We start from the raw sequence: 14,859 nt of genomic DNA, 5'->3' as shown, positions 1-14,859 counted from the left end.
GAATAAACAAGCTTTGCTTTTTTTTTTTTTTTGAGACGGAGTTTCGCTCTTGTTACCCAGGCTGGAGTGCAATGGCGCGATCTCGGCTCACTGCAACCTCCGCCTTCTGGGTTCAGGCGATTCTCCTGCCTCAGCCTCCCGAGTAGCTGGGATTACAGGCACGCGCCACCATGCCCAGCTAATTTTTTGTATTTTTAGTAGAGACGGGGTTTCACCATGTTGACCAGGATGGTCTCGATCTCTTGACCTCATGATCCACCTGCCTCGGCCTCCCAAAGTGCTGGGATTACAGGCGTGAGCCACCGCGCCTGGCCAAGCTTTGCTTTTCTTAAATTTTCCTTTATTTTTTTGAGACAGAGTCCTGCTCTGTCGCCCAACCTGGAATGCAGTGGTGTGATCTCAGCTCACTGCAACCTCCTCTTCCTGGGTTCAAGTAATTCCCCTGCCTCAGCCTCGTGAGTAACTGGGACTACAGGCACGTGCCACCACACCCGGCTAGTTTCTTGTATTTTAGTACAGATGCGGTTTCACCACATTGGCCAGGATGGTCTCAATCTCCTGACCTTGTGATCACCAAGCCCGGCCTAAAATTTCCTTTTATGCTTATGATTATAGAAATGGGGTCTTGCTAGCTGGGTGCGGTGGCTCACACCTGTAATCCCTGTACTTTGGGAGGTCAAGGCAGGTGGATCACCTGAGGTCAGGAGTTCAAAACCAGCCTGGCCAACATGCTGAAACACCATCTCTACTAAAAAAATACAAAAATTAGGCCGGGCGCGGTGGCTCACGCCTATAATCCCAGCACTTTGGGAGGCCAAGGCGGGTGGATCACGAGGTCAAGAGATCGAGACCATCCTGGTCAACATGGTGAAACCCCGTCTCTACTAAAAATACAGAAAATTAGCTGGGCACGGTGGTGCGTGCCTGTAATCCCAGCTACTCGGGAGGCTGAGGCAGGAGAATTGCCTGAACCCAGGAGGCAGAGGTTGCCATGAGCCGAGATGGCGCCATTGCACTCCAGCCTGGGGAACAAGAGCGAAACTCCGTCTCAAAAAAAACCAAAAAAACAAACAAAAAAAACCCACAAAAAATTAGCTGGGCATAGTGGCAGGCACCTATAATCCCAGCTACTTGGGAGGCTGAAGAAGGATAATTGCTTGAACCCAGGAGGCAGAAGTTACAGTGAGCCAAGATCTCACGAGTGCACTCCAGCCTGGGTGACAGAGCAAGACTCTGTCTCAAAAAAAGGAATGGGGTCTTGCTATGTTGCCCAGGCTGGTCTGGAACTCCTAGGTTCGTGTGATCCTCCTGCCTTGGCCTCCAAAAGTGCTGGGATTACAGGTGTGAACCACCACACCTGGCCAACTTTTGTTTTCAGACTACAAATATCAACTGTAGAGGTGGTGCTATTAGGTCATAAATACCTAGGGGTGAATTTGTTGTATCCTTTAAGGTTCCAGTAATTCTCAAACATTGTTGAGGTGGCAGAATACCACAAAATAGTAATCTATCACATTCATTTATTTATGAGACAGATCTCGCTCTGTTGCCCAGGCTGGAGTGCAATGGTGTGATCTCGGCTCACTGCAACCTCTGCCTCCTGGGTTCAGGCAATTCTCCTGCCTCAGCCTCCCGAGTAGCTGGGACTGCAGGCACGCGCCACCACACTGTCTGTGTTTTGTGTTTTTATTAAAGACGGGGTTTTGCCACATTGGCTAGGCTGGTGTTGAACTCCTAAGCCACCTTGAGTGACCTTAATATATGAAATTTAAAATGTTACTGTATAATGTCACCCAACAGGAAATTCCAGCTTATTTTTGATCAGTTATTTCTATTCTTACAGTAATTACCACATTCATTCTTTTTTTGTTTATTTTTTATTTTTTTTATTTTTCTGTAACATCAGAAATTCCTGCTCACACACTCATTCTTGACTTCTTTTTCCTCTCTATCTCTAGACCATTCAAAAATGCTCTATTAACATATGTACATTTTGGCCGGGCGCGGTGGCTCACGCCTGTAATCCCAGCACTTTGGGAGGCCGAGGCGGGTGGATCACGAGGTCAAGAGATCGAGACCATCCTGGTCAACATGGTGAAACCCCGTCTCTACTAAAAATACAAAAATTAGCTTGGCACGGTGGCGCGTGCCTGTAGTCCCAGCTACTCAGGAGGCTGAGGCAGGAGAATTGCCTGAACCCAGGAGGCGGAGGTTGCGGTGAGCCGAGATCGCGCCATTGCACTCCAGCCTGGGTAACAAGAGCGAAACTCCGTCTCAAAAAAAAAAAAAAAAAAAAAAAAAAATATATATATATATATATGTACATTTAAAAAATATTTGGGCCAGGCGTGGTAGCTCACACCTGTAATCCCAGTACTTTGGGAGGTCGAGGTGGGTGGATCACCTGAGGTTGGGAGTTGGAGACCAGCCTGACCAACATGGAGAAACCCCATCTCTACTGAAAATACAAAAAAAAATTAGCCAGGTGTGGTGGCGCATGCCTGTAATCCCAGCCACTTGGGAGGCCGAGGCAGGAGAATTGCTTGAACCCAGGAGCGGAGGTTGCAGTGAGCCGAGATCGAGACACACGCTCTAGCTGGAGGAACAAACTGAGACCCTGTGTCAAACAAAACAAAACAGTAACACTATCAGTCACTCCTTGATATAACTGAGACCTGAGATGATGTAACAGCTATGGCACCGTTATGGACCAGAGAGGGGACAGGCGTCCCCAAGGGCAGCTGTAGTTCAGTAATCTGTTAACAGAAGTCTCCCTTCTAAAGTCTCCCTTTTTTTTTTTTTTTTTTTTTAAAGACAGGGTCTCCCTCTGCCACCCAGGCTGGAAGTGCAGTGGTGTGATCTCGGCTCACTGCAGCCCCTACCTCCTGGCTTCAAGTGATTCTTCTGCCCCAGCCTCCCAAGTAGCTGAGACTACAGGCATAGTGCACCATGCCCAGCTAATTTTTTTTTTTTTTTTTGAGTCAGAATTTCTCTCTGTTGCCCAGGCTGGAGTGCAATGACTGGATCTCGGCTCACTGCAACCTCCGCCTGCCGGGTTCAAGCAATTCTCCTGCCTCGGCCTCTTGAGTAGCTGGGATTACAGGTGCCCACCAACACATCCGGCTAATTTTGTATTTTTTTCCTTTTTTTAAATTTTACCTTCAAAGCTACTGCATTTTTGTATTTTTAGTAGAGACGAGGTTTCACCATTGTTGGCCAGGCTGGTCTCAAACTCCCCTCATGATCCGCCCACCTTGGCTTCCCAAAGTACTGGGATTACAGGCGTGAGCCACCGCACCTGGCCTAATTTTTGTATTTTTAGTACAGGTAGGGTTTTGCCATGTTGGCCAGGCTGGTCTTGAACTCCTGACTTCAGGTGATCTGCCTGCCTCAGCCTCCCAGAGTGCTGGGATTACAGGCATGAGCCACCGTGCACAGACAAAAGTCTCCTTCTTGAGTCTAAATTGCTTCAGATGCATAGGAGCTCACATAAAGTTGAAACATAACAAAGTAAGTCATAGGTCCTACGTAGGAATTCATGTCTTACCAAATGCAGAATTTATATGCAGATGGGTGATGTAATAGATGCTGAAGCTAGGACAGATGATGGCCTAAGTCTGTTTTGCTGAGCAAAGGGCACCGAAGGGCAGAGGACGTCGGTGAAGAGCACTGTTCCTCCCAGTATGTGACTCTGATGTTGACTGTTTAAAGTGCATCCAACAGGCGGTGCCCAGAATACTGCCTCATAGAACTGGTGAGAACGGGCAGGTGGTACCTTTGGAGTCTTACCGTTGAAGTAGAATTTCAGCCTGTTGGCAAACACGTTGGTTGCTGGGATGTTGAGCTTTGAAGCAACATGCTCTACAATACTCCTAAAGCCGCCAGATATGAGGAAAACCTGGACATTTCGCTCCTGTAGGCGACTTACCAGCTCCCTGCAAAAATAAAACACAAAATACCGAACACCGAGTAACGCAAAAGGGACAAAAAAAGAAACACGAAGAGGAAACTAAGATATATCTCCTTCTCCCGATGCGCCGGCCTGAGGTGTATCTGACAAGGTATATCACCTGGGGAGTTAAGGTTTTAAATATGTTTTTCTAAAGGCACCTAGAAATCCATGGGTAGGGCTTGGCTGCTTTAGGGAACTGCTCCAGAACGCTGCTCTGCCCACGGACCCACAAAACACAAGACGAAGACAAACAGGGAAAGCTTAGGCTTTCCCAGGAGAAAGAGGAAAGGCAGAAACAGGCAGAACCAGACAACCCGACAGACAAGACCATGCGTAAGAGCCAGAAGGACCACACGGCCACACCTTTAATTCCAGCACTTTGAGAGGCCAAGGTAGAAAGTCACTCGAGGCCAGGAGCTTGAGAACAACCTGGGCAAAATAGCACGACTTCATCTCGGCCGGCCACAGTGGCTCAGGCCTGTAATCTCAGCACTTTGGGAGGCTGAGGTGGGCGGATCGCGAGGTCAGGAGTTCGAGACCATCCCCGCTAACACAGTGAAGCCCTGTCTCTACTAAAAATACAAAAAAATTAGTTGGGTGTGGTGGCGCACGCCTGTAGTCCCAGCTACTCGGGAGGCTGAGCCGAGATCGCCCATTGCACTTCAGCCTGGACGACAGAGCAAGACTCTGTTTCAAAAAAAAATAGACTTCATCTCTGCAAAAAAAATTTTAAAGGCTGGATATAGTGGCTCAAACCTATAATTTCAATACTTGGCCAGGCACAGTGGCTCACACCTGTAATCCCAGAACTTTGGGAGACCAAGGCGGGTGGATCACCTGAGGTTGGAAGTTCGAGACCAGCCTGACCAATGTGGAGAAACCCCGTCTCTACTAAAAATACAAAAAATTAGCCAGGCGTCATTGTGGGCTCCTGTAATCCCAGTTACTCGGGAGGCTGAGGCAGGAGAAACGCTTGAACCCGGGAGGAGGAGGTTGTGGTGAGCTGAGATCGCGCCATTACACTCCAGCCTGGGCGACAAGAGTGAGAGTCCATCTCAAAAAACAACAACAAAAAGGCTGCATGTGGTGGCTCCCGCCTGTAATCCCAGCACTTTGGGAGGTCGAGGTGGACGGATCATGAGGTCAGGAGTTCAAGACCAGCTTGGCCAATATGGTGAAACCCCATCTCTACTAAAAAATAACAAAAATTAGCCAGGCGTGATGGCACGCACCTGTAGTCCCAGCTACTTGGGAGGCTGAGGCAGGAGAATTGCTGGAACCCGGGAGGTGGAGGTTGAAGTGAGCTGAGATCTCGCCACTGCACTCCAGCCAGGGTGTCACAGTGAGACTCCACCCACCCCCCCAAAAAAAATGTCAGTACTTTGGAAGGCTGAGGTGAGAAAATTGATCACTTCAACCCACAAATTCAAGACCAGCCTGGGCAGCATAGTGAGTGAGACCCTGTCTCTCTCTCTATTTTTTTAATTAGGCATGGTGGCTCATGTCTGTAGTCCCAGCTACTTAGGGAGCTGAGGCACGAGGATCCCTTGAGCCTAGAAGGTTGCTGCTGCGGGGAGCTGTGTTCACGCCACTGCACTCCAGCCTGGGTGACAAAGCAAGACCCCATCTCTCAAAGGTAGGAGGGCCACTTGACCCCAGGAGTTTGGGGCTGCAGTGAGCCATGATTATACCCCTGTACTCCAAGCTGGGCAAAGAATGAGACTCTGATTCTAAAAAAAAAAAATAATAGGCCAGGTATGGTGGCTCACACTTTGGGAGGCCGAGGCAGGTGGATCACTCGAGGTCAAGAGTTCAAGACCAGCCTAGCCAACATGGTGAAACCCATCTCTACTAAAAATACAAAAATTAGCTGGGTGTGGTGGTGGGGGCCTGTAATTCCAGCTACTTGGGAGGCTGAGGCAGGAGAATCGTGTGAACTGTGAACCTGGGAGGCAGAAGTTGCAGTGAGCTGAGGTCACACCACTGCACTCCAGCCTGGGCAACAGAGCAAGATTTTGTCTGAAATATATAAATAAAATAACGTACCCGAGACTGAGTCATCTATAAATAAATAATAAAAATGAAAAGAACACACCCAGAGGGCACTCCAAAGCAATGGTTAGATGCGCTCAGGAGGATAGCCCCCCACACCCACGCTGAAATACACCTGGAGCAAGGTCCTCTTACCTTATGCCGGGGGTCAGGTGTGGGGGTTGCTCTGCTATGAGTCTCTGCACCTGCTCCCTGGAGGGCTGGATTAGGGCTAAGCGCTCCGTGAGAGCATCTTTGAAAGGCACTGCCCCGCCCATGGCTCTCCGTGTCCTAGGAGGGAGACCCAACAGTCAGGCCAGCCAGGTCTGCCTTCCTCAGGGTTGACATGCCCAGCTCTGCACAACATCCACCAAAGGGAAGATGCTACCCAGAGCCCCACTGTGCAACAGACATCCTTTGCTGCTATGGGAGGAAGGCCTTGGAATAAACTTTTGAAGGTTTGCTTGAAAAATAACAATAATAGGCCGGGTGCAGTGACTCATGCCTATAATCCCAGCACTTGGGGAAGCTGAGGTGGGCAGATCACCTGAAGCCAGGCGTTCGAGATCAGCCTGGCCAACATGGCAAAAGTCCATCTCTACTTAAAAAATGCAAAGATTAGCTGGGCGTGTTGGTGCATGCCTGTAATCCCAGCTACTCAAGAGGCTGAGGTAGGAGAATTGCTTGAACCTGGGAGGTGGAGGTTGCAGTGAGCCAAGACCGTGCCACGGCAACCCGGCCCGGATGACAGAGTGAACTCCGTCTAAAACAGAACAAAAACCACACAGCCTATCCACAGGTAGTTTTCTTGAAAGCTGTGAGCTGTCACAAATCAAGAAAGAAACCACAGGCTAGGCATTCTTCCATGAAAGGCAGTTAAATGGTGGTTGGGCGCGGTGGCTCCCGCCTGTAATCTCAGCACTGTGGGAGGCCAAAGCAGGGGGATCATGAGGTCAGGAGTTCAAGACCAGCCTGGCCAACATGGTGAAACCCTGTCTCTACTAAAAGTACAAAAATTAGCCGGGCGTGCCAGCACGCGCCTGTAGTCCCAGCTACTCAGGAGGCTGAGGCAGGAGAATTGCTTGAATCCAGGAGGCAGAGGTTGCAGTGAGCTGAGATCATGCCATTGCACTCCAGCCTGGGTGACAGAGCGAGACTCTATCTCAAGAGAAAAAAAGAAAAGAAAATGACATGATGTATGACTGGGGGACTGGGGCTGCAAAGGGGGTGCCCAGCTGCAAGGTGGGAGGGCAGAGAGGAAGGGGCTCTGACCCAGGACCCGCCAAGAGATGGTAAACCTTTCCAGGGAACCGCTGAGGCCACTCTTCCAACTGTGACACAAATCTGCTGGACACTTGGGCCCCGACCCACAGGCCATCTTCTTTGGTTAGTGACTGTTGTCAGTCGCCCGATCAAGGTAGGAACGTGTCTTACTCATATTTGTTTACCGTAAATATTTATATAAACGAATGATTATATCAGAATCGCTAAGGGAGGAAAGAAAAAGCCTAGTGCTCACGTTCCACAGCCAGGGTCTAACGCTTCCTCCAAAAGAACCGCTCTTTAGAAATTCTCTATCATTGGCCGGGCGCGGTGGCTCACGCCTGTAATCCCAACACTTTGGGAGGCCGAGGCGGGTGGATCATCTGAGGTCAGGAGTTCGAGACCAGCCTGACCAACATGGAGAAACCCCATCTCTACTAAAAATACAAAATTTTTTGGGCAGCCGAGGCAGGTGGATCACGAGGTCAAGAGATCGAGACCCTCAAGCCTGTAATCCCAGCACTTTGGGAGGCCGAGGCGGGTGGATCACGAGGTCAAGAGATCGAGACCATCCTGGTCAACGTAGTGAAACCCCCGTCTCTACTAAAAATACAAAAAATGAGCTGGGCATGGTGGCGCGTGCCTGTAATCCCGGCTACTCAGGAGGCTGAGGCAGGAGAATTGCCTGAACCCAGGAGGCGGAGGTTGCGGTGAGCCAAGATCGCGCCATTGCACTCCAGCCTGGGTAACAAGAGCAAAACTCCATCTCAAAAAAAAAAAGAAAAAAAAAAAAGAAATTCTCTATCATTTTACAAGGTGAATAAATGCTGTGCCTACATTTCCGACACCTTGTCCTCCACGCCACAGATCTTGGCTAGCTCGTCGATTCCTTCCTCTCTGATCACCGTGCTGTCCACATCGAAACACACGGCATCTGCTGAGCAGAAAAGCTTCCTCAGCTCTGAGTGGGAGACCATCCTTGGGTGAATTTCCTCCTACAAGAAAAAAGATAAACGTATTTATTTATTTATTTATTTATTTATTTTTTGAGACGGAGTTTTGCTCTTGTCACCCAGGCTGGAGTGCAATGGCGTGATCTCGGCTCACCGCCACCTCCGCCTTCTGGGTTCAGGCAATTCTCCTACCTCAGCCTCCTGAGTAGCTGGGATTACAGGCACGCACCACCATGCCCAGCTCATTTTTTGTATTTTTAGTAGAGACGGGGTTTCACAATGTTGACCAGGATGGTCTCGATCTCTTGACCTCGTGATCCACCCACCTTGGCCTCCCAAAGTGCTGGGATTACAGGCGTGAGCCACCGCGCCCGGCCCAAGATAAATGTATTTAAAGATGTTAAATGAAATTATGAAAAGAGCCCATCTTGCTGTTCTAAGGCAGTGTAGCCCATATAAGAGTGTATTCATGGATTCATTATTTTTCTTTTTTTTCTTTCCTTTTTTTTTAAACTTCCCACACTACACCAATTTCTTTTTTCTTTCTCTGTTTTAGATGGAGTCTTACTCTGTTGCCCAGGCTGGAGGGCAGTGGTACAATCTTGGTTTACTGCAAACTCCTCCTCCCGTGTTCAAGTGATTCTTGTGCCTCAGTCTCCTGAGTAGCTGGGATTATAGGCACCTGCCACCATGCCCAGCTCATTTAAAAAAAATGTTTAGTAGAGATGGGATTTCACCATGTTGGCCAGGCTGGTCTTGAACTCCTGACCCCAGGTGATCTTCCCACCTTAGCCTCCCAAAGTGTTGGGGTTAGAGGTGTGAGACATCGCGCCTGACTAGTACCAACTTTTAAATATATTTGATGTTGAGGCCGGGTGCCTGTAATCCCAGTTACTCGAGAGGCTGAGGCAGGAGAATTGCTGGAATTCGGGAGGCAGAGGCTGCAGTGAGCCAAGATCACCGCACTGCACTCTAGCCTGGGCAGCAGAGCAAGACTGCATCTCAAACACACACACACACACATACACACACATATGTATATATAACATTGATGTCGAACCAATATTCCATTATTTTTCACCTAATAACTGTAGCAAGATAGCAAGGGTTGAAGTGGAGATGTGCAGAGCTCTACAGGCACACAGGAAAAATGTTTAGCCTTGTCTATGAAACAGGGCTTCAGGCTGGGCGCAGTGGCTCGTGCCTGTAATCCCAGCACTTTGGGAGGCTAAGGCAGGAGGACTGCTTGAGGCCAGGAGTTTGAGACCAGCCTGGGCAACATAGAGAGACTGAATCTCTACTAAAAATAATAATACAAAAGATTAGCTGGGTGTGGTGGTGCACACCATCAGTCCCAGCTACTCGGGAGGCTGAGGCAGGAGAATTGCTTGAATTCAGGAGGTGGAGGCTGTAGTGAGCCAAGATTGTGCCACCGCACTCCAGCGTGGGTGACGGAGCAAGACATACCTCACATTGACACACCCTCCCTAGGAGAGTGAGCTGGATTTTAGGACCAGAATTTCACCATGTTGGCCAGGCTGGTCTGAAACTCCTTAACTCTGCCCATGAAATGGTCAGGCCCGCGGAGATGACAGCCTTCACCCTTCGGGTTACAAGACTGCTGACTCACCCCCAGCTTGACAGAAGAGCTCTGCTGCAGACTCAGTTTAGCTCTTCCCAGGCTGCTCTGCAAAACGCTGCACCTCCTTGTACACTTCACATTTCCTCCTTTTTTGATTTCTGAGGTGGAGTCTTGCTCTGCTGCCCAGGTTGGAGTGCAGTGACGAGATCTCAGCTCACTGCAGCCTCCTCCTCCCAGGCTCAAGCAATTCTCCTGCCTCAGCCTCCCGAGTAGCTGGGAGTACAGGTGCCCGACACCACGCCCGGCTAATTTTTGTATTTTCAGTAGAGACAAGGCTTTGCTATGTTGGCCAGGCTGGTCTCGAACTCCTAACCCTGTGATCCTCCCACCTCAGCCTCCCAAACTGCTGGAATGATAGACATGAGCTGCTGCACCCAGCCAATTTCCTTCTTTTTTATTTTTATTTTTAGTTTTGAGACGGGGGGTCTCACTCTGTGGCTGAGGCTACAGTGCAGTGATGTAATCTCAGCTCACTGCAACCCTCTCCTAGGTTCAAGCAATTCTCCTGGCTCCTGAGTAGCTGCGATTACAGGCGCCTGCCACCACGCTTGGCTAATTTTTTTTGTATTTTTAATAGAGACAGAATTTCACCATGTTGGCCAGGCTGGTCTCAAACTCCTGACCTCAAGTGATCCACCTGCCTCGGCCTCCCAACGTGCTGAGATGACAGGTGTGAGCCGCTACACCCGGCCAATTTCCTCCTCTTTTCATTGTCTCTACCAGGAGTGACTTACAATCCATGCATAATTAAAATTCTCATAGCCACAGAGGAAAAAAATCTGCTGAGTAAGTTCAGTTGCTTCCAAGTAAATTGTGTACATTAGAATTCCACACACAGGAAAATCGTTGCTGGAGTATGGCCTCAGGATTTCTCACATTTGGTTCTAACAGGGAGGCAGAGGGCAGGACCAGGGGCAGAAGACATCACAGCAGGAAGGACTGTCCTCAGATTCTGAGACACAGCAGCTCCCCGGCCCCATCCTGAACACAGCTCAGAACAGAACTTCTTTTTTTTTTTTTTTTTTTGATGGAATCTTGCTCTGTCACTACGCTGGAGTGGAGTGGTGCGATCTCGGCTTATTGCAACCTCGGCCACCCGGATTCAAGCCATTCCTCTGCCTCAGTCTCCTGAGTAGCTGGGACTACAGACGCACACCACCATGCACGGCTAATTTTTTCTGTATTTGAGTAGAAATGGAGTTTCACCATGTTGGCCAGGATGGTCTCGATTTCCTGACCTCGTGATCCACCTGCCTCGGCCTCCCAAAGTGCTGGGATTACAGGTGTGAGCCACCATGCCTGGCCTCAGAACTTCTGCCTGGCCCGCCCCAGCTAGTTTATCTGGCGGCAAGCAAAGAGCCAACTGATTTTTTTAAAAAGGAAAAAAAAAGCCACTGCTGATAAGGCCATGTCACCCCTAGTTCCAAAGTACAAAAGCAAGTTTTCCTGCAGGGCCGGCCTCCGGAGGCCTGATTTTGGATAAGAGGAAATAAGTTGTTTGCCCAAACAAATGCTTTCCCAACCTCCCAATGGCTGTGTCTTTTCTGAAGAGGCTCCTAGGGTCACCTTACTTCCTTCATCTTCTATTAGGATTGATTTTTCTTTTTTTTGAGACGGAGTTTCACTCTTGTTACCCAGGCTGGAGTGCAATGGCGCGATCTCGGCTCACCGCAACCTCTGCCTCCTGGGTTCAGGCAATTCTCCTGCCTCAGCCTCCTGAGTAGCTGGGATTACAGGCACGCGCCACCGTGCCCAGCTAATTTTCTGTATTTTTAGTAGAGATGGGGTTTCACCATGTTGACCAGGATGGTCTCGATCTCTTGACCTCGTGATCCACCCGCCTCGGCCTCCCGAAGTGCTGGGATTACAGGCGTGAGCCACCACGCCCGGCTGGGACTGACAAGACCCTTTTATCTTCACCTGTGTGAGAAAAAAGAAAAGCCAACAGAGGTTGTGAAGGTCACGGCAGAGCTGTGAGCAGCAAGCTTACTTGCTTGTGTTGTAGGGATGAATTTGTTCAGGGCCCAGGCATCGGAAGAGTCCGCAGTAGATTCTGAAAAGGCTCTGAATCAGAGGAGAGTCAAAGAGCTCTCTGTAACAAGGGCCAGGGTCCCCACCGCATCCACTTATACTGTATTTTATTTTATCTACTTTTTGAGATGGAGTCTTGCTCTGTCACCCAGGCTGGAGTGCAGTGGTACGATCTTGGCTCAGTGCAATCTCTGCCTCCTGGGTTCAAGCGATTCTCATGCCAGAGCCTCCCAGGTAGCTAAGATCACAAGCATGCACCACCATGCTCGGCTAATTTTTTTTTTTTTTCGGAGTCGGAGTGTTGCTCTGTCACCCAGGCTGGAGTGCAGTGGCGTGATCTCGGGTCATTGCAACCTCTGCCTCCCCAGTTCAAGCGATTCTCCTGCCTCAGCCTCTCAAGTAGCTGGGATTACAGATGCTCACCATCACACCTGGCTAATTTTAATAGAGACACGGTTTCACCATCTTAGCCAGGCTGGTTTCGAACTCCTGACCTCGTGATCCACACACCTCAGCCTCCTAAAGTGCTGAGATTACAGGCATAAGCCAACGTGCCCGGCAAATTTTTGTATTTTTAGTAGAGACAGGGTTTCTCCATGTTGACCAGGCTGGTCTTGTACTCCTGACCTCAGGTGATCTGCCCATCTTGGCCTCCCAAAGTGTTGGGATTACAAGTGTGAGCCACCACACCTGGACTTATGCTATATTTTATGATTAAAAAAAAAAAAAGCCAGCACAGCCATTAAAAACAAAAAAAAGAAATCACGTCCTTTGCTGCAACATGGATGGAGCTGCACTAAGTGAATTAGCGCAGGAACAGAAAGCCAAACACCACGTGTTCTCACTTATGAGTGGGAGCTAAACACTGGGTACATGTGGATACAAAGACAGGAAAACACACATTGATGGCTGGGCGCAGCGGCTCACACCTGTAATCCCAGCACTTAGGGAGGCCGACGCGGGTGAATCACCTATGATCAGGAGTTCGAGACCAGCCTGGCCAACATGGTTAAGCCCCGTCTCTACTAAAAATAAAAAAATTAGCCAGGCATGGTGGCCCACCCTGTGGTCCCAACTACTCAGGAGGCTGAGGCAGGAGAATCGCTTGAACCGAGGAGGTGGAGACTGTGGTGACCTTAGATCACGCCACTGCACTCCAGCCTGGGTGACAGAGTGAGACTCGGTCTAAAACACACACACATACACACACACAGATACTGAAGACTACTACAAGAAGGTTGGGGAAGGAGGGCAAGGACTGAGAAACTACCTACTGGGTACTGTGCTCCTACCCTGGGTGATGGGATCAGTCACACCCCAAACCTCAGCATCATGTGATATACCCATGTAACAAACCTGGACATGTCCTCCTTGAAGCTAAAGTAACGGTTGAAATGATGTAGACTATAACCAGCTATTCTGGGAAGTTGACATCTTCTGCATGCCACACAGTTGACAGCAATTTTTAAAATTGAGGTGAGGATTAAACTGCTGGCCAGGCGCGGTAGCTCACGCCTGTAATCCCAACACTTTGGGAGGCTGAGATGGGTGGATCACCTGAGGTTGGGAGTTCAAGACCAGCCTGGCCAACATGGTGAAACCCTGTCTCTACTAAATATATAAAAATTGGCCAAGTGTGGTTACAAGCATGAGTCTGTAATCCCAGCTACCCAGGAGGCTGAGAAAGGAGAACTGCTTGAACCCAGGAGGTGGTGGTTGGAGTCAAGAGGTGGAGGTTGCACTGAGTCAAGATCTCACCACTGTACCCCAGCCCAGCTGATAGAGCAAGACCATCTGAAAAAAAAAAAAGAGTAAACTGCTAGCAGGTAGACAAACATATAACAGTCCAGTGCGTAAAAAACATCATAATGACGGCAACAAACCAAGACTAAACCGAAAAAGGACAAATCAGACTCACATTTCTCCAGTGCTAGATTTCTAGGAGACCACACTCTTCCTGTTCCTTCCCTAGATAAAACTGCAAAGTTCTGACTACAGATTTCTTCAAGAAAGACCTGTGGATTCTGCAAGAGCAAGAGCCCAGAAAGGAGAATGAGGAAATGAACACTGAAGTGCAGACATGAGACAGGAGAGACGGAGACTGGCTTCACTCTCTCTCCTGGTAGGACTGGCACAAAAACGGGTTAGAGGCAAAATTTCCTAACCATGCCTCCTCTGGGAAATGCTTTACTCCTACCCACTTCAAGCACTGCAGAGTCGACATACTCTTTTCTGTGGCTTCAGTTCTGCAAGGTTCAAGTCTGACAGAAAATCGCGCATGCTTAGGCTGGGTGTGGTGGCTCACGCCTGTAATCCCAGCACTCTGGGAGGCCGAGGCAGGCGGATCACCTGAGCTCGGGAGTTCAAGACCAGCCTGATCAACATGGTGAAACCCCGTCTTTTAAAAAGAAAAAAAAGAAAATCAAGGATACCTGATTAGCAGGGTACAAAAGCAAGAGAGAGAGAGAGGGACAGAGAATCTCTTGGGAGAACTAAATGCATAGACAAAGAAGCAGGTGCAGTGGCTCAATCCTGTAATCCCAGCACTTTGGGAGGCCAAGGTGGGCGGATCCCTTCAGGTCAGGAGCTCGAGACCAGCCTGACCAACATGGTGAACCCCATGTTGGAAACAGATGCTCGGTGCCACAGAGAAAAATCACCACTGAGACAAAGGCTCTTTGGGCAACGCAATTTTTACTTCCTGGACTGCAGGAGGGGTACCCTTGCCAGCCATCCTGCCATGAGAGTACAGTGAACAAAGGAAAACACACACATTTATCCCTTACGCATTTGGGGTCGTCCTTACTGCTGTGTCTGATCTCCATTGGCTGGAGCCAGACCTCACAATCTAAACTAAAACCCGATTGGCTGACAACTTAAAACTTTTCTAAACAGGTAAAAGCAATGGAGAGCTGGGACATGCCTGTGAGCACGTCCAGCACAGATGTCCTGGTTAAAGTACAAGGACATAGAACGTACTGTGTGCC

General features: G+C 49.2%; 1 protein-coding gene across 3 annotated transcripts in view; it reads right to left on the bottom strand.

Moving 5' to 3' along the window:
- The window catches only part of PSPH (phosphoserine phosphatase), a 42,550-nt gene that overhangs the window by 6,424 nt on the left and 21,267 nt on the right, over nt 1–14,859 (bottom strand). For 2 of the 3 annotated variants that reach the window (XM_035291929.3, XM_035291928.3), the window contains 3 exons: nt 8,084–8,241; nt 6,140–6,274; nt 3,790–3,935 (listed from right to left, as the gene is read on the bottom strand). In XM_035291929.3, the coding sequence (XP_035147820.1) occupies nt 3,790–3,935; nt 6,140–6,274; nt 8,084–8,223 (421 nt within the window). In that variant the 5' untranslated portion in view covers nt 8,224–8,241. Of the gene's footprint in view, nt 1–3,789; nt 3,936–6,139; nt 6,275–8,083; nt 8,242–13,790; nt 13,897–14,859 lie in introns of all 3 variants that reach the window. The other variant, XM_054252412.2, reaches the window with a different exon arrangement.

This window comes from Callithrix jacchus, chromosome 2 (assembly GCF_049354715.1).
Source record: "Callithrix jacchus isolate 240 chromosome 2, calJac240_pri, whole genome shotgun sequence".
Taxonomy (NCBI): Eukaryota; Metazoa; Chordata; class Mammalia; order Primates; family Cebidae; genus Callithrix; species Callithrix jacchus.
The sequence above is the reverse complement of the archived record's forward strand: the minus strand, read 5'-3'. Positions and strand labels throughout refer to the sequence as shown.